The 21702-nt window shown below is 38.9% G+C and overlaps 2 protein-coding genes across 4 annotated transcripts in view; one reads left to right on the top strand and one right to left on the bottom strand.

Annotated features, from left to right (window-relative positions):
- Window positions 1-8843: 8843 nt before the first annotated feature.
- LOC149114937 (uncharacterized) lies at window positions 8844-12000 on the top strand. The gene is made up of 3 exons (XM_089285616.1): window positions 8844-8909; window positions 9087-9264; window positions 11590-12000. The coding sequence occupies exons 1-3, from the start codon at window positions 8844-8846 to the stop codon at window positions 11817-11819; spliced, it is 474 nt and encodes a 157-aa protein (XP_089141742.1). The 3' UTR covers window positions 11820-12000.
- Window positions 12001-14382: 2382 nt separating this feature from the next.
- Window positions 14383-21702, bottom strand: part of LOC110042109 (uncharacterized) — a 38896-nt gene continuing 31576 nt past the window's right edge. For 2 of the 3 annotated variants that reach the window (XM_089284596.1, XM_089284598.1), the window contains 7 exons: window positions 20976-21089; window positions 18503-18619; window positions 17356-17469; window positions 16563-16679; window positions 14939-15086; window positions 14627-14780; window positions 14383-14470 (listed from right to left, as the gene is read on the bottom strand). In XM_089284596.1, the coding sequence (XP_089140722.1) occupies window positions 14639-14780; window positions 14939-15086; window positions 16563-16679; window positions 17356-17469; window positions 18503-18619; window positions 20976-21089 (752 nt within the window). In that variant the 3' untranslated portion in view covers window positions 14383-14470; window positions 14627-14638. The remainder of the gene's footprint in view (window positions 14471-14626; window positions 14781-14938; window positions 15087-16562; window positions 16680-17355; window positions 17470-18502; window positions 18620-20975; window positions 21090-21702) is intronic. The other variant, XM_089284597.1, reaches the window with a different exon arrangement.

Below are 21702 nucleotides of genomic sequence, written 5' to 3'. Positions count from 1 at the left end.
TACCTTTTCTTCGGGAGCGATTTTTGGACGATCACTCCACATTTTTTTTAATCCTATTTCGAAAATGTTCTGTAACTTTTTACTGCAATTGAATATACCAAAACGCAGACACGTTTTTTAAGCGCTTTGGGCCCTGAAACCGAACAGAAAATTAAATTGGCAAAAACCGAAATTTGCTTTGACTTGTAGCTTTCGAAAGGTGATTCGGACGCTCACATTTAGTGGTCGTGATAATTCGACAATTCATTTTATTTGAAAATTCTTCGTGTAGTTTGATAGCCAACTCTATATAAAGCTTTAATTTGATATAGGGGTTTAGGTATCTACAGCTTAAACTGCACGCGCTACATCGCTTGCACGCGAAACACCCCTGAAGGTATACTGTAACCTTAAATGTGAAAATACATTGTTTGTAGATAAAAATGAATGCGAGCGTAAACCGTGTAAAAATGGAGGAACCTGCTCAAACAAGTTTGGTGGATACAGCTGCAGCTGTCCCGCAGGGTGAACTGGGGCAAACTGTGACCAAGGTAAGAATGTAAGACAGTTGGAAATTTCGGAGCAATAGGAAAAAGTAGACAGTGCAAGTGCTACGCAAATGAAATGACATTTAGGTGAAATTAAAAAGAGGAACGAGCACTGAAAAACTTTCGTATATCCTACATGTAAATTCGCTCAAACGAAACAAGGTGTATTATGATTGCTGGGAAAACTTATATTGACTATCGGATTCCTATTCGTGTAAATTTCAACAGTTATTTTGTAAGAAGGAGTTTCCCTTTTCTTCGGGAGCAGTTTTTAACTACCGTAAGGTTCCGATAGTAACGACCCCTGAAAGTAGCAACCCCCCGAAATTAACGACAATTTTTTGTGGCCGTTAGTAAATCCCGAAAGTAGCGATCCCCCGAAAGTAGCGACCCTCCCGAAAGTAGCGACCCCCCCCCCCGCAAACGTAGCGAAACCAAGTTTTTTTAAATTGTATACCTTCAATAGTCAAAATTTTAATTTACAATAATATGTTCATGCAGTGTCACAAATTGTTCACGATAAGGCACTTCAATCTACAACAAGGGGAAGCTTTATGCCACCATTCGTCCTTGACATCAGTTCACTGATGTAGCGATGTAAGAACTAAACCGGTATAATTTCGTTTTAACAACAGGGACGTTTCTTCAAATTGAGATTGAAAACTCTATATAGTTTTCGTCGATTAACATGAATGTGTTTCTTCTAATTAAATGACTCTGAGATACCGGTACGGGGTACAGACTAAAACGCAGTGGTGCGTCATGTAGTACAATCGAAGCAGTTTAGCTTTCCTCCTCTGAGTCAGATCAGTGAAGAACTCGATCTCCTGATTCACCCATGCGGTAGTCCGGTAAACCATCGATATTTATTTCACTGTCCATGCTGCCGGAAATGGGTAGTGAAATTCCACATTTCACAAATGAACGGATAGCTTTGTCTTTCAGCCGGCGCGAGGTCTCTTGCCATGCCGTACTCACCCAGTTCGTGAAAAGCACACGTCGATCACCAGCGGTCATTTTTCCCGTCATAAAGCGCTCTGGATTTGTGGACAAGTGTTCCGTGTCTAGTTTGTCAACACTTTTCTTAAATTCCGCATTAAATATAACATCGAGTGGTTGAACTTTGCTCGTTGCGCCCGGAGGTACAAGCCACAATGTTGTCTGGCACTCTTGCGTCAGAATGGTCTTTACCCTCTGTTGTTAGAGCTCTATGCGCATCTTAGATAAGAAGTCTATCGCGTGGTTGACCAAACATGTTTGACTTCTTCCACATATTTCTGAGCCAGAAGACCATCATTTCCTCGTTGCTCCACGCGTTCTCTTGGAACTTGACCACGACTCGTGGATCATACTGCCTCTTTTCTCCGTCTGGAATTCTTTGTCCTGTGCCCTTAAAGATCAACAAGGGTTTGATGCGAGGCTCAGCATCGGCAAATATGGTCAACTGCACGGTACACTGTCTCTTATCATGGCCTTCACCTGTCGTCCGAGTCCATACTGACTTTTCTCCTTTTTCTGCATAAGTAACTCGCTTGGTGTTGAAGCAGAATTGCAGAGGTTTGATCCATATTAGCTATATCGCGTAATTCCCAGGGACCTACAATGCCTTCTTGGACACCCTTCAGCTCAGTTGCTTTAACTGCTGCCGTTCTTCTGAGATATCTGTGAAATTGTTGAATGGAGGTACGTAGTGTTTCAGACTGTTTCTGTGCAGCATTTGTTGGGCGCCGCAAGCTGATATCATAGCGTGATTTAAAGCGATCAAACCAGTGGTTTGACATTTTGAATTCCACTCCTGGATGCAGCTCCGCCATTAACTGTTTGCATCGACTTCGGAACCACTATTTCTTAACCTTGACACCTTTCCCACGTAGTTCCTGGAATTCCTCAAATTTTCTCTTCTCCACTTCCTCCAATCTAGGAAGACATCCGGAGCCCATCCATGCAGCAGTTAACATGAAAATGGATAGACGAATTTTGTCTCATTTGTTTATCGGTGTTGAGATTGATTTATTTTATTACCGTACTACTGTATTTATCATTGTTACCTTTTTTTGAAACACAATCTAAACATATGGAATGCAAAGTAACGACCCCCCGAAAGTAGCGACCCCCAAAGGCTCCTATTTCCGAAAGTAACGAGGGTCGCTACTATCGGAACTCTACGGTAACATGTTGCTTCAATTTATGTATCTGAACCGTAGATGTCGATGAATGTTTGAAAAATCCCTGCAGAAATGGAGGCAGGTGTAACAACATAGGCGGAGGACATAGCTGTGATTGCCTTAAAGGGTGGGCTGGAAAGAATTGTGACAAAGGTGGGTTGGTGATTCACAGTTTCTGTAATGTTTTGTGTAGTTTCAATGTATAATTCTTCTTGTTTGGTTCTTCGTACATTTTTTCTTTTTTCCTTTCCTATTTGTTTCAAAAATTTATACTAAAAATGTACCTTTAGATGTAGATGAGTGCTTTGCTGCAAGTGGTAATCCATGCAAGAGCAACGGAAAATGCTTCAATTTACTTGGAACATACAAATGTACCTGCCCATCAGGTTTTACAGCCAAACACTGTGAATCCGGTTGGTTGGTTTCCATGTTTCTTGACTTATCACGTCTTGTCTGCAACGTTACGGACAAATTATCAAGAAAGTTCTATATTATTTTAGAGAACACGCCAGGAACCCCAGTAAATTGCCTGGTGTTACTACGTGAATCCAGAACTAGAATGCAATAAATTTTCCTCTGTTGAATATAGATATAGATGAGTGTAGTGGAAATCCTTGTAAGAACGGAGGATCATACACCAACACACCTGGAGGATACAGCTGCAGCTGCATTACCGGATGGACTGGGAAACATTGCGATGGAGGCAAAAATTTACTCTTACGGCTTGCCTTATTTACAGCTTAATTAAGTTACATCAAACGCTGCCTACATGTCTGTACATAACATTATCGTGTACTCATACATATACGGATGATATGTTGTTTAGATTTTTTTTATTCGAAGTTTATTTTTTAGCGTCCCCATTTAGTGTTTTTGTTTGTTTGTTTTTACTGCTATTTTATTATCGACGCTCAAATACCGAGGTATTCATTCATTCAGCGATTTTTCTCGGCAGATCCGTGTTTACATGGAGGAGTATGCACCAATCAGTTTGGTGGGCATAGTTACAGCTGCACTAAGGGTTGTAGTGAAAAGAACTGTGAAATAGGTTATTGTGACCAACGATGTATACTTATGTTACTTTCAGTACCTCAAACACAGCTTGACCAAATTATGGGTGCACAATTTCTGGTATCTGATGAGAGTTTCCAGCAGTAATATCTCGATCGTTTTAATGGCACATACACATAACTCCATGCGACGCAGCAGAACATTTCTTCATTGATTGATAAGCTGTGCCTGCTTATAGCCACATCTTTGTTCCGAAAGAAAATGACTGTCTTGAATAGCAGGTGCCTATTACCAACCTTATAAATTAAATTACTGTGCTGAAATTTCATTTTCTCCTTCTAACGTTAACTGAAATGTCTAATTTAGATATAGATGAATGCACGCCTTGTAAGAATGGTGGATCGTGCAGTAATAGCGATGGAGGTTTCACCTGTAGTTGTACTTCAGGATGGACTGGGAAACTCTGCGATGGAGGTAAGAGTAGCTCATTATAACTAAACGTGTTGCACTCAAATTATAACTACAAAACGGTTGTCAACTTTTGAATGCATGATTAACACCTGTTTCAGATTGAATGTTTCGTTTGTTTTCGAAAGACGTTTTACTGAATTCCCTATTGTTTAGTCGCGCGCGAAAACTGACGTTTTGAAATATCATGTTCATTATTGTTTCCATAGATGTGAATGAGTGCGATGCCAGTCCATGTCAAAATGGTGGAACATGCACTAATAACAACGGTGGATACAGCCGCACTTTTGCAGGCGGTTGGACTGGGAAGAATTGTGGCAACGGTTGGTTTTTATCTTCTTAAACTTTGTGCAAGTAGATAAAAGAGCTCGCGGCTTTAACTTACATGGTCACGTCCATTGAACTTTCAGTGTAGTAGCGCAGTTTTCGAATCTGATGTGATCTGATCTGATGCCTGTCCACTCCAATTTGGAGCATGGGGTATTTTCGAAATCTTTGGATGCAAATACGTGTATGTACATGTAATATACGCACAAATTTGAGCTGGCACTTTGAAAACATTCATACATGTAGGTGCGGTTTTGTTTATATTTTAGATGTAGATGAATGCCAAAACAGTCCTTGTAAGAACGGTGGATCGTGCACTAATAGTGATGGAGGATTCAGCTCAAGTTGTGTTGCAGGATGGGCTGGAAAAGATTGCGGTGATGGTAATGGAAGACAATATCTATAAATCTGACTGTAAGATAAGCAGAGAAAAGGCACTGCTCAAAAACAGCTCAGTGGTTTGCTTTCCCTTTCTCAGGACTGTCTCGGACTAGCTGATTGATTGGCTGATTGATTGATTGATTGATTGATTGATTTGTCCATTTATTTCGTCTCTCTAGCTTCGCTGAATTACGCACTGTCAAGTCTCTCTCAAATCTCTTATTTAAACGTTTATTACCTCAATATTATTGTTGGACTCTATATCTGTACGACGTTGACGACATAAGAACCTGGAGAACAATCTGTCCCAGGTGCAACATAAAGAGGACTCTGCTTTGCCCCCGTCGTGCTGTTTCTGGCAATTTGAACTTCTGTTTTGTTTCCTTTTGATTTTTCTTAATAATATATTAATATAGCTTTAGTTTAATTCTTAACGAGGGATTCATTGTAATTGGCTAGGCTGTAGTGGCTTCCCTCCCTAATGATAGAAAATTTATTTCTATTAGTAGTTTAGACAGGCGAGGTTGAGTAAATAAATATTACTCCAAAATATTTATGTAAATAAGGTTATGGGGTGACATGGAAACGTTACAATGTGGACTGCAGCCTTAGACTATAGAGATTCGCAATATACACTTACCTGTTTTTTTTTTTTTTTTTTTTTCTCATTCTGGATGTGGACGAATGCGCATTTTCCCAATGCCAGAACGGTGGTTCATGTCTTAACATAGCGGGTGGTTATTTGTGCGAATGCATGCCGGGACGGGGAGGAAAAGACTGTGAACCATGGTTAGTCCAACTGTTGAGTAACGAGGAATCGCGGAATTTCAATTTCATTATCAAACAGCGATCAATAGTCTTGGATATAGATTTTTCGAATCGGTAAAAATGTCCAAAAAAATGAAATATCTGATCTGATCTGAGCTGATGTCTATCTACTCCATTTTGGAGCATACGGTATTTTCGAAATCTTTGGATGCAAATACGTGTATGTACGCACAAATTTGAGCTGGCACTTTCAAAACATTCAGAGATGTACGTACGGTTTTAGATGTAGATGAATGCCAAAACACGCCTTGTAAGAATGGTGGATCGTGCACTAACAGTGATGGAGGATTCAGCTGCAGTTGTGTTGCAGGATCGACTGGAAAAGATTGCGGTGAAGGTAATGGAAGACAATATGTATAATCTGACTGCACGATAAGCTGAGCAAAGAAGTCACTGTTTAAAAACAGCCCAGTGGTTTGTTCTCTCTTTTATTAGGACCGTCTCAGACTAACTGACTGACTGATTGATTGATTACCTGATTTTTCCATTTATTTCTTCTCTCCTTCCCTCCCTCTCTCCTTCTTTCCTTCCCTCGATCAAGTTAACCATCTATCCAGCCATCCATCCATACATGTATCCTTTAATTCATCCGTTCGTCATGCAGTTAGTCGATGAAACACCTATTCGATCGGTCAAGAAGAAAACCGATTGAATATTAATTAATTCGTTCTTTCTGTTTTTTTTTTCATTTTGTTTGTCGGTCCGTTCGTTCGTTCGTTCATTCATTCATTCATTCATTTTTTCTTTTTGGATTCAGACATCGATGAATGCCAAACAAACCCTTGTCAGAATGGAGGAACCTATAAAAATAACGACGGAGCTTACACGTGCAAGTGTGATGCTGGATATGGTGGAAAGCAATGCGAAGCAGGTAAATACATCAACCCTTCCCTCAAGCAATTCCAGGCAACAGTAGAAATATTATCGAAACTTTCCTATTTTGGGTAATGAATGGGTAGAGGCTTCACAACAACACGAATGTACTTCGTCTCAATGTTTAGTGGTACTCCTTTCTTTTACACTCTGCATCAGAAGTAAGTTTGATTTGTGTGCTTTTGCTTTAGTACTGGACCAGTGCAAACAAAGTCCGTGCCAAAATGGAGGAAAATGTAATAACAAGGAAGGAGGATATACATGTAGTTGTCTTTCACAATGGACTGGAAAGGACTGCGATGAAGGTTAAAATTTGGTGATTTAAGTAAAAAAGATGAACAAAGCAGTACATACTAATAACTTTGCAAAGTAGATCTTGCATAAACTTCAAGGAGTGGTAACGTGATCTAAACAGGATCTAAATTAATAGCGACACTTGTCAAGCCTCTTGTAGATTTTGCAATAATTACCCCTGTGTACATGCATGTTAACATTAGATCAGTAAATTTCCTCAAAGCTTCGCACATTGTAATGCATATTGTAAATTCCATCATGAACAAATTCCCAAAGGAGCAAAGATGAAAAGCATACCCATGTGAAAAGAACACGAAGATGTTAGAGGTTTCGTGTAAACGAGGTCTGGGGTGAATTTTGATTATGTGACGTAATCTTGCATAGGACGGGTCAATGATGAGCAGATTTTTAAATTAACAAATTAAGGGCTCATAATCTCGATTACATAATATCTGATAAAGACGAAGGGGAATATGCACTATCATTCCATAGAAACCGAGAGAAGTATTTTGTCATTTCAGTCTAATAATCTTTCTAAAACTTCGTCAGCATGTTCCAAGAAATGATTTAACGTCGCCTTTTTAGACCACCTCCAGATATATTTAAATGGTTTGCGTTAATATAATTGTATAGGTTAATTTTTACTGATATAGAATAGACTCTCCATGTCGCGATCGCGGCTAAATACTCGACCGAACATACAGCTTCATTTAGAGCTTTAATCCACGTCTATAACTTAAACTTGTCCTCCCTACTAAGATGCAGCATTTATAGAATTAATTAGATTGCACCCACGAACACTGACTTTCTAAAGATAAAGACCATCTAATAACAACAGTCCGACACCTTAAGCAAAATGTAGTGACCATCTGAGGGTATTTATTTCATATATTGGTACAGTTTATATACATGTTTGAAGAAATATAACAGAAAATCAAATGCTCTCTATTTCGTCAAACGTAAATGAAGGTGAAAACACCCTGTGTAAAAATGGAACTAGTTGTGTAAACTCGCCAGGTGGATAAAGCTGTGAGTGCGCTGCTGGTAGGACTGAGGATGGATGCGATCAAGGTGAGCTAACTAATGATGAGTTTAATCGTCATTTAAATGACTTGCTCTGCCCTATCGTAGTTTTGGACATTGCATGAAATAATTGATTTGGTCGATATATAGAGACTCTATGGGGAAGAAATAATATATTTGAAAATGTGGAACAGATTGTGATAGGCATATGCTATTAGAGAATCAAACTGATTTCATAATCCTTGCTATTTGTTAGACGTGGACGAATGTCAAAATTATCCTTGTCAGAATGATGGAATTTGCACCAACACCGTGGGAGATTTTACGTGTCAGTGCACAGACCAATGGACTGGAAAGACCTGTGACAAGGGTAAGGGAACACCGAACTAATAAGATATTGTATTTCAATTTGATAAATACCAGCGTAATACAATGATGTGTACCTTATGAATAGCCTCAGGAATGTTTGTCTTTACTCTTAGACAGTGACTCTACCTGCGGTGAACGGATATCAAGCATGACCGGTAGTGATACAATATATATACCCAGCCAGTTTCCAATAGCAATATCTTACCTTGAGGAACCCTACATATTAATCTAAAATACTCTTTTTTAAAATAACATGCACACATTACAAAGTAAAGTGTATCCTTAGACTATAGATACGCAAAATACGTTTATAATTTTTTCTTATTCCAGAAGTAAACGAATGCGAACTTTTCCCATGCCAAAACGGCGGTTCATGCCGTAACACAGCAGGTGGCTATGTGTGCGAGTGCATGCCGGGATGGGAAGGAAAAGACTGTGAACATGTTGAGTCCAGCTGTTGAGTAACGAGGAATCGCGGAATTTTAAATTTCATTATCAAACAGAGATCAATGATTTTGAGTATAGATTTTTCCGAATCGGTAAAAATGTCCAAAAAAATGAAATAAGCGTAACTTATATGTACACTCCAAGCCTAATATGGAACACAGTCGATGGACTACCAGTTGACTTTCAAGATCAGTATGTAAGTAAACATTTACCTCGCTGGGTTGTTCAAAACGCCGACAAGAGTTAAGAAGACAGACGACAAGATAAACCAAAAGTACACTCACTGCAAAGTATAGGAGTAATTTACACTTTGATCAGTATAAATACGATCCTGTGGTATAATACAGCTTGATAATGGTTTCACGACCAATAGAACAAACTAAGTAAATTCACTAGAAAATTTAAAAAATTTGCTTCAAACTTTCTCAATCGTCTAGACATTGATGAATGTGCGAGTCATTATTGCCAGAACGGTGCAACATGTGTGAACGACATTGCTGGTTACAGATGCGTTTGTCCCCCTGGGTTCGAAGGCTTCTATTGCGATAAGGGTGAGAAGCAATTGTTTTGTGTTTTCAAATGGTAGTTATTCCATAGCAGTGGACAGCATGAGCAAAGTTGTTTGTATTATAAAAAGAAACTGAGAACTCTAAAATGGCATAGTCTTCTGTGTCGACGAACTATGATGGAAGAAGCAAACTCGTTCCTTCTTGCTTCGCCGTTAACAAGGACTTTCCGGATACTTCAAATATTTTGAAAATTTATTTCAATTTGTGAAACTTCATGCCTTTTTTAACTGATATGCCACCTGATACCGCTAGGTCTGTTAAGTTCGGTAACTTTATTACTTCCAAGACAATACATTGATTTAAAAAATTATTCTCGGCCACTTTGATACATAATACTTCATCATCTTCAAACCGCTTAGGTTTTCGCTTGGTCTCCCTCATAAGATATTATTTTGTTGTATATGACTTAATGTCACGTCACAGACGTCGTTAAGTCTGACGTAATGGTTCTGTTCTTGAGTTTTACGACTTTCTACGGGATAAATTGATTAAAAAAATAATTCGAAGCGACAAAGAATGTGGTGACGTTCCATATTCTACAGAACACTACGAACAAGGTACAATTGGTAGAATTAATGAAATTAATTATCGATCTAATTAGGAGAAAAATTGGCATTACGAGAGATATTATCTTAACGAAATATTGTTTTTTTTGATGCAATCTATGCCCACTCCAGCTATACGTAAGTAAAACCTATTTTTACGAGTAGTTATTGTTGTTGTTGCTTGTTTGTTTGTTTTCTTTTTTTTGCTTGTATTATTGCCAGTTTTCGTGTGACGTCATTACTTTTCAAAATTTAAAATTAGCAGTCTTTCTGAACTTTTAGTTTCATCAGATGCGAGACTCTATAATAACTTGACGTTTCACAGCATTTTAGCTCAACAGGGTTCCTTATGTTGTTATAGAGGACGTTTGAATTTCCAAGTTTATGCGTTGCGTAATCAACATTAAGGACGGTGCCCACTAAATACAAAGGTTTTTGCGCCGGGTTAGGACCTAGCGGAAAAAAGTAGATCTTGGCAAGGGCCATTGGAATCCACAAAGAAAAATTGGGGTAACCACGCATTTTTTCGAGATAATTAGCCTTGAATCTCAACAAAAATGCTGACATTAGCATTTTCTGAAAAAAGAAGGAAAGGATATTTCCGGCGCAGATTTCCTTCGAATGCTCCTTTACATACAGAAACGCAAACACATTTACAAAGATCTTAAAACTGCATGGTAAATGTAACAAAACCATTTTTGGTATGTTTTTAATAACAAAATCGTTGCAACAGCGCTTTGAGCGTCTCTGACAGCCTTCCTCTCGTTCAGCCAAAATACAGTCTAAATACCTTTTGCTCACAACCAGAAACTAATCACGTGTTGAATAGGCTTTCCACTTCCATTTCATAACATAAAATGTTGGTGTAACCACGCGTTTTTTAAAGTTACTGATCTTTTTTGAAAACTTTTACGGTGTCCGTTACATTTTTCCCTGTCACCTCCCCAGTGAGTAAAACATTTGCGTATTTCACACTTGATTTGCGCGCGCACTATGCCATCTTCAGGTAGTTGTTTACAGTTGGATTTCAGTATAATTTTCGCCAGATAACAGCTAGTTTTTCAGCTGGAAGATGTTAACAGTCAGTGGTTAGCGACATGCTGCTATTTTGGTGTTCGTGGTTTAAGTACGGGCTCATTAAACTTGATTTGGTTACAGTAGGAAAATTTTGCTTTCTGTTAGTCGTGTACTTGGTAGCGTAGTTGATTCCGTCAATGTCAACCCCAGCGCGTGCGTGGCGCTTAAACCATGCCTTGCGTAATGCGCAGAAAGTATGCGCACTAACAAAAGTAGGCACCGTCCTTAAAATGGCTGCCCAAGAAGGCTATCGCGCAGGTCAAGAGAAGAGTTATCACTCAAGTTTTTGCTAACTGAACAGTGCTTCCACAGAATTATTACTTTCAATATGTTGGAGCCCTAGAGTAATAACCTTTCGTTTCAATAGCAAAACTCAGTGACAGATGTTTCTGTTTCTTAGGGCCGCCATGTTGGTTCCCCTCAGACGCGTCTCCATACAAAACTCTATACATTTGGGTGAATAAATCTTGGCGATCTCTCATATCCCAGACTCTTGACTTAATTTAATGAATGATCACGATTTTTATTTTTGATGGCGTGACAGTGTAAACTAGCAATAATTCTTCTTGCATATTGTTAGGATTCAGCTTCTGTTTTTTTCCACATGTATAGGGAAATGTAGAGAAAAATCCACGAATTACACATGTAGATCATTTATAACTAACACTGCGTATTGCTTACGTAGGAGGTGACTATCAGGCCGTGGGTTATTTCAATGACAGTGCTGTGGCACCCCGCCCCCTGCGGGAACGTTTGGGCGACTTCCGTTCAAAAATTGTCTGGAATAATGGTGAGCTAACAGTTGACATGGGGTACTTACCATTTACATGGGAAAACCGGAAATTCCAGTTGGAAGATCAAATGGTTCGCGCCATTCCAATTGGGAAGCTTCAGAAAATATGGGCTGTGATTTGAGGAGATGCCATTTTTCTGCTCTTTTAAGTCTCTCTAGCTGATGTGCATATACTTTATAGCAATTCCCTCTCCCGCAACGTCGCATTTACTTGTTTAATGTTTATGCCTGAAACTTCCAACCGGATGGTTTTTGTAAATGGTAAGCACCCATGTGCGCTCGTTTAGCAAAGGAGAAGGGGTAACTGGGCTTCCACGCTGTATACTCGAAACACTCTTTATAATTATCATAATCTTCTTTTTAATTTTCTTCTTTTATGAGTGTGGTATTTGCTGTTTTTGTTTTTGTTGATTGTAAAGCTGCCTTCACACGGAAAACTAATGTTGGCAAACTCAAGTTGGTGTGTGTGAACGGCACAAAAACAGTCGGCAAACACGTTGGCAAACAGTTGGCGACAAACAGAACTTACCTCTATTCTCGCCAACTTTTTCACCAACGTTTTCAAGCTGGTAAACTCGTATCTGACGGGTGAACATTGGCAAACATGAGTTGGTAACTGTCAGCCAACCAAAACACGAGCTCTATTCACATGATTTATTTCCGTGACACTTAACAAAATGACCACTTTTAAATTTATCGAAGAGGTTCACAATTTTCCGGCTGCGTAGGAAATTTCATCTGTAGCCTATAAACAATTAAAACAAAATGAAGGAGCTAGCGGAAAAACTGGGTTTCGTCCAAACCTTTCTATTTCTCCAGTGCTTTCTGTTTCTTCTCTTCTATTCTTCTGTTTCACTGCTCTACGTGAGTGCTGCTGGTCGGGTCCTGAAGCTGGAAGTACTCACGCTAAAGACGGCAAAGCTCGCAGTTGCTTCAAGAGAGTAGTGGGAGTATCTCATTTCAACCTTGTTTACAAGTTTGTTTAGTCAAGCTGCGAGAAATATTAGGGTAAGTTAAAAGACTTGGAAACGTTAGAAATTGAATGACATTATACATATAGGCTCTATTACCAGCGGAATAAGGATTCCAACCAGTGAGGAAAATACACCGGACTCGAAAGAACGACGGAAATAGACGGATTCGCCAAACGTGTTTACATACTTCTGGCTACCCAATCAGATCACGTGATGATTTATTTGGGAAGTTACAATTGTGCAATTTATTTAATTGTTCATCTAGTTATTTTACTCTGACAAAGGAAAACAGAACATTGCCGAAAATTAGTTCATTTTATAGCATTTTTAGGTCAGATCCAATAATTTTTAAGGAAATAAATTTCCATTGATCAGATAGCCCTGGGCTTTACAAGATGACACCATTTTTGTTAGTTATAACGGCATATGACGTCAATTGACGTCATTTGGATCCGCCATCTTGACTATTTTCTTAAAACGTCAAAAAATAACGGAAATTAATTCAAAATCAAGTCAGACTGCTTATGAAATGCACACATTCGCGAAGTTCTTCAATTTGAAGAAGATAGCTGGAAAAAAAGATGAATAATTATGTGAAAGAAACTTGTTTTTTGGCCATACCTACGTGAAATTTGTGGTTGCCATGGCAACGTTAAAAATGGAAATACAATTGACATATCAATCGTTTTGCGGAAGATGAATGAACAGCTTCTGAAATTTTCAGCTCCTTAGAGTAAATCGCCTTTTCAAAGCATTGGAAAAACGTTATGGGGGGTGGCATCCAACCCCCCCCTGTCCCTGCACGTCCGAGGGTTAATTTCACAACTGCTTAAGTTGTGTATATAACTACAATGATCAATCATGTCTTCATATCTTTCTCCGCAGTTCAAATATATGGTCCTTCATATATTCCCTTGCATTGTGCAATTTCAACTGTAAGCATCGTGGTATGCACAAACAGAACAGTTGTATCCTCCCAAATGAATCGTCACATGATCTGAACTGGATAGCAACAAGGAAGTTGAAACGTCAGCCGAATCCCTTCTATGTAGCCTGAAGATGAGATTGTTACGTTTGCTTGTGCATATCTGTCCCCTCATCTTGTATGTGTTTGGTTGTGTCCTTGCTTGCTTGTTTGTTTGTTGTAGTTGATGGTAGGTAGTTGAATCAGCAAAAGTCCTGTCTTACTTTAACCAATAAGTCGGAACTCCCCGAATGAAGCTAAGAGCAATAGATTTTCATTACTGATCCAGCAGAATCGACTTCCTAGATGATTCCGGATAGTCTGTCATGAGAAAAAACACTTAATCGATATGTCTAATCTATTGGTAAAATTGCGTCGTATTTTTGTTTACAGATCGATTCGAGCAAGGAGTACAAAAAGGGATGAACACTTCATATTTGGCCTTATTTTGTCCTCAAGCTTTAGCTGAACACTGTACAAAATAACATGTACAACGACAGCTGCAATAAAGATTTATAAAATCCATAGTTTGTCACGTAATCTTGCTATTGAAAGCTGTCCGGAGTTTGAATATTGAATAGATTAATAAATTATTATAATCCCATTTCCCATACCAGGTGTAGGTTAATCATATCTCCCACGATAATACCGTTGTTGGGCCAATCTTGTGTTTACATGTATTTCGACAATGAAGAGCTTAAAAAGAACATTTACGCACCCACACAAAACAAAACAAGACACCACATGTTTCCTTTAATTTTTACTTCTTTATTTTGGACAGTCTGATATAACTGTAGTAATTATTGTTTTTTCGTCTTGTCCTGAGATTAAATATCTGCAAGAAAGGAAATGGTGTTATTTAATTTGTCACATACACATACACTTTTCAGAGTCCCTTTTATACTAATTCATTTCTGTCTAGAACGTTTTACCGTCCTTTCGTCAAGTTAAAATATATTTACCCTGTGAAAAAGATAACTAATCTTCTTACCTTGAAACATTGTCAAAGCAGTCTGTAGACGAAATTGCTGTAAGATCCACCAACACCGGACCAGCAATTGTCGGCCTTCCCATGCCGATCATATTTTGTACCCTCTGGCGCACCATAACATTCGCCATAATACTGAATTGCAAAGTAGTACATCCTTGAAAGATAAAATGTAACAGTATTTCAGGAAACACTCAGCAAGAACCTTTGGACACAACGAGCGCACGAGTTCAGAGAAAGAAACGAATGAGATTCTGTTATGTTGCTCGCGTAGAGCGGTAATTAAGAAACATAAATTTCGCTAAGTCTACTTACTTGTGATCTTTGGCAACATCAGAGCAGTTTTTAACTGTTTTTGACATGTCACGCCAGTCTATAAATTTTCGAAAACTTTTCAGCATGTTTCCCATAGCGCGGTCCTTTGCTTTGTCCTTAAAACAACCCAATTCTTGGAAAGATTTCGCTGAAAGATACAGAAAAGCCCACAGGCAAACAAAACGTCAGTCGGACAAAGTGACAGACAGCTGACCTAGCTGTGTAGGGGTAACTTACCTATCAACCTCGTTCCCAGGGTCTCTCATCTTACCGCCCTCTGGAGCGATCGACGAGAGACCCGTCTCTCTTCGCTCGCTCCAGGGGGCGTTAAGATGAGAGACCCTGGGAACGAGGTTGCTTACCTATCCGGAACAATTTTTTTATTGCATGGCTAACTCCGTGAGCGAGCAAGATGAACCGAATCTAACGCTGTGATTGGCTACCCAAGCGAACAAGACGGGGCTATCTTTTCCGCTCGGGATTGTACCAGCTGTGTCCCGCTGGAAATATTTTCTGTTTTTCATATAATAAATCCTTTATTGACCAAGATGGCTGGATGTTGGCCTCGTTCATTTTTTTGCTTGTTTACGGACCACGACTCCGTCTTGGCCCATAATCACGCAAAAAACGAATTTGAATATCCAGCCATTTGACCTCACACTTGGTCAATAACCTTATATATTGGCTCCGAACAAGATACCGACAACATCGGCCGATGCTATTTTAACGACAAAACAAATTTTGCACTTTTGTTTATTTTTGCTTCTTTCTTTTTGTTGTTTTGTTTGTGTTTTTTTTTTTGTTTTGCTTTGTTTTCGATAATGCTGTATCGGAGGACGATTTTGGTGTTATATCTGAATTAAGGTTTCTATCTTTTTGGTCAGGCACTTTCCTAACATGAAAGGTAGGGTTGACATTTAGCCTAGAAGTTGTAATTGAGTAGAATTTTGCAGAACTGATAAAATACCTGATTATTAAGCCAATGTAGAGCTGAAATAGCTGTTTGTTTTTGTTTTTTTGCTGTTGTTGTTGTTTTTTCATCGGTTGAGTTGTGCTAGGGCAAATGAAATGACAAAGAAAAAACTTGCAAAGATTTAACATGGCACACTAAATGGGGTGCTTTCATGGCCAGATTTCAGCATTATAGCCCCCTATGGTTCGTTTGTAGTTTATTTGTTTGTTCCTGGTTGTCGTTCTTCTTGTTTTTTACCTTCTTCTTTCTGCCTCGTGTCCACGTGACCAAAGTCTCGTGGATACGAGGTGTATGCTGGCCATCGTTATATCCCTGGGTAGGAAACTCCTGTGTAACCATTCTTTGCCTTCCTAATGTAAGATTACTGCGAAGGGTGATTCTGGAAACTCGCGGGTTACAATCAATTGTGTTTATGAAAGACAGGCATAAAACGTTGAATTGACGGCAGTTTGTGTTACTGTTTGTCTCATCACCACCACCACCAACAACAACGAGACATACAGTACAAGCGTTTCTTATCAAAAATATTTGTCAATCACTCGTCATACTTCTTTCTTGACTTAAAAATTTTCGATTATTAGGCAGTTACATCAACATTAACATCACAAAAAAATTGCTGGATACGTTATATTTGTTGTCGGTATCACATACTTGTCTCGCAGTTAAATCCTGTAACTCCATCTGGGCAGATGCACTTGTAGGTACCTATCTTGTTCTCGCACGTTCCACCATTTTTGCAAGGGTTACTTCCTTTGCATTCATCAACATCTGAAAGTGAACATAATTGCCGTCTAGATATCAGTCAGTAACTGGCCGACATTTTCTGTCGTGTCAGAAAACGTCATTGCTCAATGACTGCTAAGTCAAGCCTTCCCCCTCTCATCTCCCAGAGCCTTGTTTACACGAAACTATTCTCGGGAAGAAGGGGGCTCGAATATTAAGCAAAAATTCGGATACGCTTATCGAGAATTATGCAGCCTCTTACCGAGGGTCTCCCCCCTCCCCTCCTCCCATTTCCTTAGTCCAGGACCAAGCGACCCTAGAAAGATCTGAAACCCGAAAATATCAGACTTCCGGTTTAATTAGGCATGCTTTGCTGACAAACAGGTGGCTCAATCGAGGTCCTGGTGTTGTACCTCCACTCAGTTCTACTGTTTTAAATGCCAATCGAAATCGAGCTTGTCATGGAATTCTCGAGAATCGCTCCTCTGGACAAACTTGGACAGTAAGTAACATAGACTAAAGGAAAGAGATTGGGAATTTAAAGTCCTAAAGTATGCCTAATAGATCCAAAACATAAAAACAACAAGAAAAATACTTTTTTCTTTCCTGAGGTTCAAACCTAACCATGATGAAAGATGGGTAAAAGCATTGGTGTTCCGCCCTGATCACCTTTAGTGAGACCGAAATATTCTATAAACATCATTTTAATTCCAGTGCTTACCATTCTCACAGTCCTTCCCTTCAAATCCGAGGATGCACTTGCAGTTGTAACCGCCAATAGTGTTGGAACAGTTACCGGTGTTCTTGCAAGGATTGTTAATGCATTCATCAATATCTAGATATAGAGAAGTGCAGTTTAAAATTCAATAACTTATTTATATGATAGGATGCCACCCACATTGTTACACAGCACTTCCCAACGGTCACGCTTTTACCTATCCCCTGAGTAGCACTATTATTGGTCGCTGCTTCATCCAGTATCGGGTATCAACATCAATTACGCTTTAAGTCACAACGAGAGCTTGAGTAGAACCACGGAAATGCGCAGAAAGTGATAGTACATGAGTAACCATATACCTAAATACAGCATATGCATATTTCATATTGGTGCTCAGTTCGCCAAACTTTGTTTGCTGTAGTAAAACTCGACACTCCCAAGTGGGATATATTCGCTACAGGTGTGGCCGTTTATTTTGAAAGTAAGCTTAGAGAGCTCAATTTGCAAACATAGTAAAGTATTAGGAAGAAACCGCCTGCTAATGCAAAAAAAAAAAAAAAAAAAAAAAAAAAAAAAAAAAAATGGAGAAAATGGGGAGCGTAGCGAGGGAAACTTCCCTTCACTTGCTGAGAATGCTGCGCAAAAGAGAAGTTGGGCCACATTAAACGATATCTATATTCCGGATGACGGAAACTCCCCTGACCAAGTACTGGGTATAGTTACATCACAAGCTTCAAAAAATATGTTTTTGGTAGACAAAATCCATTTGAACTGAGTAAGAAGGTATAAGAGCAACTCATGGTACGGTGCAGGGCACGTTTATCATCTGGAAATGGCGAATTTAGAATTTTATTCCTTGGCTCCTATCTTCTAAGCTGTGAGCTGGCGTCCAGTTCTCTTGCGATTTTTTCCGCGCAATCAACGATCGAATAAAAAATACGAGAAAATAGAGGACTGTGAACAGTCTAAAACTGACTGTCTCCTTTAACAAGTAAAATTGGGTGAAAAAGAATAGGCCAACTTTTACAGCAGAATAACTAAGCTGTATCTATTTTACGTTATTTTGAAAATTAGCAACGCCAAGTATTTCTTCCGGGATAAGACAATCCATTTCATCATAATATCATATAAGATATCTTAAAAGGCTTACCCTGATCGCAGGTGTCTCCTTGATAACCAGACGGACATTTGCATTCAAATCCGCCAATCAGGTTAATGCAAGTAGCACCATTCTTGCAGGGGTTATTTTCCTTGCATTCGTCTAGGTCTAACAATAACAAATTGGGTGTATATTTATCTGTTTTAGACGCATTATAAAGACAGTCTTCATTTCTCTTTAGGCTGTCTCTATTCATGTTTTACGGTTTCGAATCAATCGATCACTCGAGCAAGCAAACAGACATTCAATTGGCAAATCGTAAAATATATAACTTATCTGGGGATTTTAAAAACAGCTAATTCACCAGATTTACTCATGTGGGCAGAAAGGGGTGCTAAACTAGGATGATAAAGTCTGTCCAAGCTTCCAAAAAGTATCCCAGCGCGTCTGAGTCTTCTTACAGTGATTCTGCCTAACCCGTGTAAAAGTTACAACACAATTTAATACAACAATTTCATTTTGTAGTATTTCTTGAGGCCTTAAACTACTGTAAAAAATAAGTCACTGTTCCAAGCTTTCGCGATCCTTGGCATCCCTGAATATGCCGTGGATAGGCGAAAGCTTGGAACACTGAATTATTATTATTATTATTATTATTATTATTATTATTATTATTATCCTCTCCGAGACGAGGATGCCATATATATTATTATTATTATTATTGTTTTACAGTAGTTGAAGACCCCACTAGGTAATCCAAATTATGCCTCTGAAGGATAACATTCAACACTTACCATAATTTCATTATTTGTTTTTGTCGATCTAGTTGTCTAGTTTTGAGTATTTTATATCGTTGTTAGATTTTGTTTCACAGGTTAAACAAACTCACCCTGGCCATTAATTAAGCACCCTCATTGTTACTGCGCATCCTTTCTGCGCGCGAAATTCATGTCGCAACGTCACGCCACGTACGTGAAGCGTCATATATCAAGCGGACGGAAGAAATTTAAGTATTTAAGAAATTTGAATTGAAGTATGGGGCTTGGCACTGGCTGCGCTATCTTCGCCTACAATTTACTTATTTGGATGCTCGGTGTCCCCGATTTTTCTTTCCGTCGATCAATTCCTCGCCAGTTTTTATCCATTTTAATCAAAAACAGGGAAAATCCGTCCTTGAGAAATGACAAATTTTTCGCCTTTTTTTGCTCTCGTGTGAGCGAACGTGAATAGGCAAGGCTAATATTTATTCTTTTTCGAGGCCTCTTCTAGCTCAAGGAACGACATCAGCTCATAAGTTTACCTAAAATGCTTATTTATGTTGAACTGAGTACGTTTGCCTGATCTTAATTCCACCAACGAAGCTTCTTTTTGTAAGCTTACGTCGTCTTAAAATAATGAAAACCACTAAAAACGCATGGTCTTCAAAGCGCCTTATCTCGTTTCTGTTTGTTTGTATTTTCTTCAGTAAATTACCAGTCTTTACAAGGAGTTCTTGTAGTACGTTCTGTTTTCAGCTTCATTTTAGACTTTATTAGAAAATCATCCTTATCCTTCTAAACTACAAAATTTCAAACTAGTGAAGCCAAATGTATAAATCTAAATACTCGAAGACAAAAACAAGCATCTTTGATGTAAAAGTGATGTATGGGTTTAGCGGCATCTCCTTGTATGATTGTTATCTACATAAAACCTGTTGAAACTATGGCATAAGCAAGCTCGTAACAGTATCCGACACCTTTAAAGGCGTTGTTAAGTATGTGAAAAAACACGATACAAGAACTTTAAAACGAGTGAGCTCCATTCGTTCTTTGTTTTGTTGGTTTTTGTCGGTTTTTTTTTTCAACCGAACACCAGTAAGACACTAATATTTACATAGAACTACCAATGAAAGCTGTAATAAAAAGAGAAGACATTCCAAGATTTTTTCGATTTCTTTGTAGGAGGGGAAAATGAACGCTGTATAAGCAACTTCGTTTTCCAAATTAACCTGGCTAGAATATATCCCCGGAGTGATCCTCTGTCTGAATCTTTGGGCAGGGGTGCGCCGTTGGGACACTGAAACCTTTACCTATACTAGTCTATGATCAGTTTGATTTCGCAACCCTATTCTACACTAGACACCAAAAACCCTACTCTATCCCAGACTAGCTATTTCCATGCAGGAACTTTAATATCACTATCCTAGTCCAACATACGCTGAATGAACCAATCTTTTACAAAGTCACTTCCAAGTTTCAACTTTTATTATAGAACCCCGGGTAGAAAACCCTGTTCTTGATTAAGTTTTTTATACACTGGCCACGTTTGCAGTAAATTATACCCTATTCTAGACCAGATCTGTCTGATTTCTCTTCCCTATCCCAGACTATACTGAGTGAAAACCATACCCCTCACAGCAGCACATACCCGTATAGCTTATATAGGGAAGGTACCTGACTAAATGTAGCTTTAGAACTCCCTTAGTAATGTTCTATTCGCCCAATTCCTAAAGGCTAATTTCCACAAAAGCAAAATGATGTCTGACCTTGATCACAGTGTTTGCCTGTAAATCCTTGAGCGCAGTCACATCTGTAACTTCCCATCAAATTAGTGCACTTCCCACCGTTTTTACAAGGATTGTTTTTACATTCATCTACATCTGGTACAAAATAACACAATTAATAGTACAGGGGTTAACACGATAAGTAACCCACGTTTATATGCATTTTGTGGTGGCCTTCTAATGCTACAATTGGCGTAACTTTTATTATCTTTCCCCTACAACAGAGCATGGACCCCCATCCTGAAGCGCAGTATCTTACATTAGTATAATTTCAGAGCCGAACAGAGAGTTTCAACAGTCTGATTGGTTGAGCGATTCCTTATATGACGCTATATTCACCGCGCCAGGCGGTGAATATAACATTTTCGAGGCCTGGCTACTAAGCTCGCCACCCTTGCCATCTCGGCAAGTAAACATGGCGGACAGTTGCGGAATCAAATTTATCATTTATTCGGAAGACATCACTCCAAGTCCAGGATATTTGAAAGGATGGATAATTTTCAAAATAATTGCTGTCGCCCTTGGACCAAAAAGCCTTTCACGGAAGAACTCGTATTCAAGGAATTCAAGAATCGTAAACGCACTGGTGACGTTGATCGCCAGCAAGTCAGATCGATTGACCGAAATTTATTTTTCTTCAAACTAAAGCTACTCATTTTTAGACGATGATGACAACTGTGAATGAAGTGAACAACGATAAAACAAAGGT

Source organism: Orbicella faveolata, unplaced genomic scaffold (genome assembly GCF_042242905.1).
Source record: "Orbicella faveolata isolate gen_17 unplaced genomic scaffold, um_ofav_v1 contig_13, whole genome shotgun sequence".
NCBI lineage: Eukaryota > Metazoa > Cnidaria > Anthozoa > Scleractinia > Merulinidae > Orbicella > Orbicella faveolata.
The sequence above is the reverse complement of the archived record's forward strand: the minus strand, read 5'-3'. Positions and strand labels throughout refer to the sequence as shown.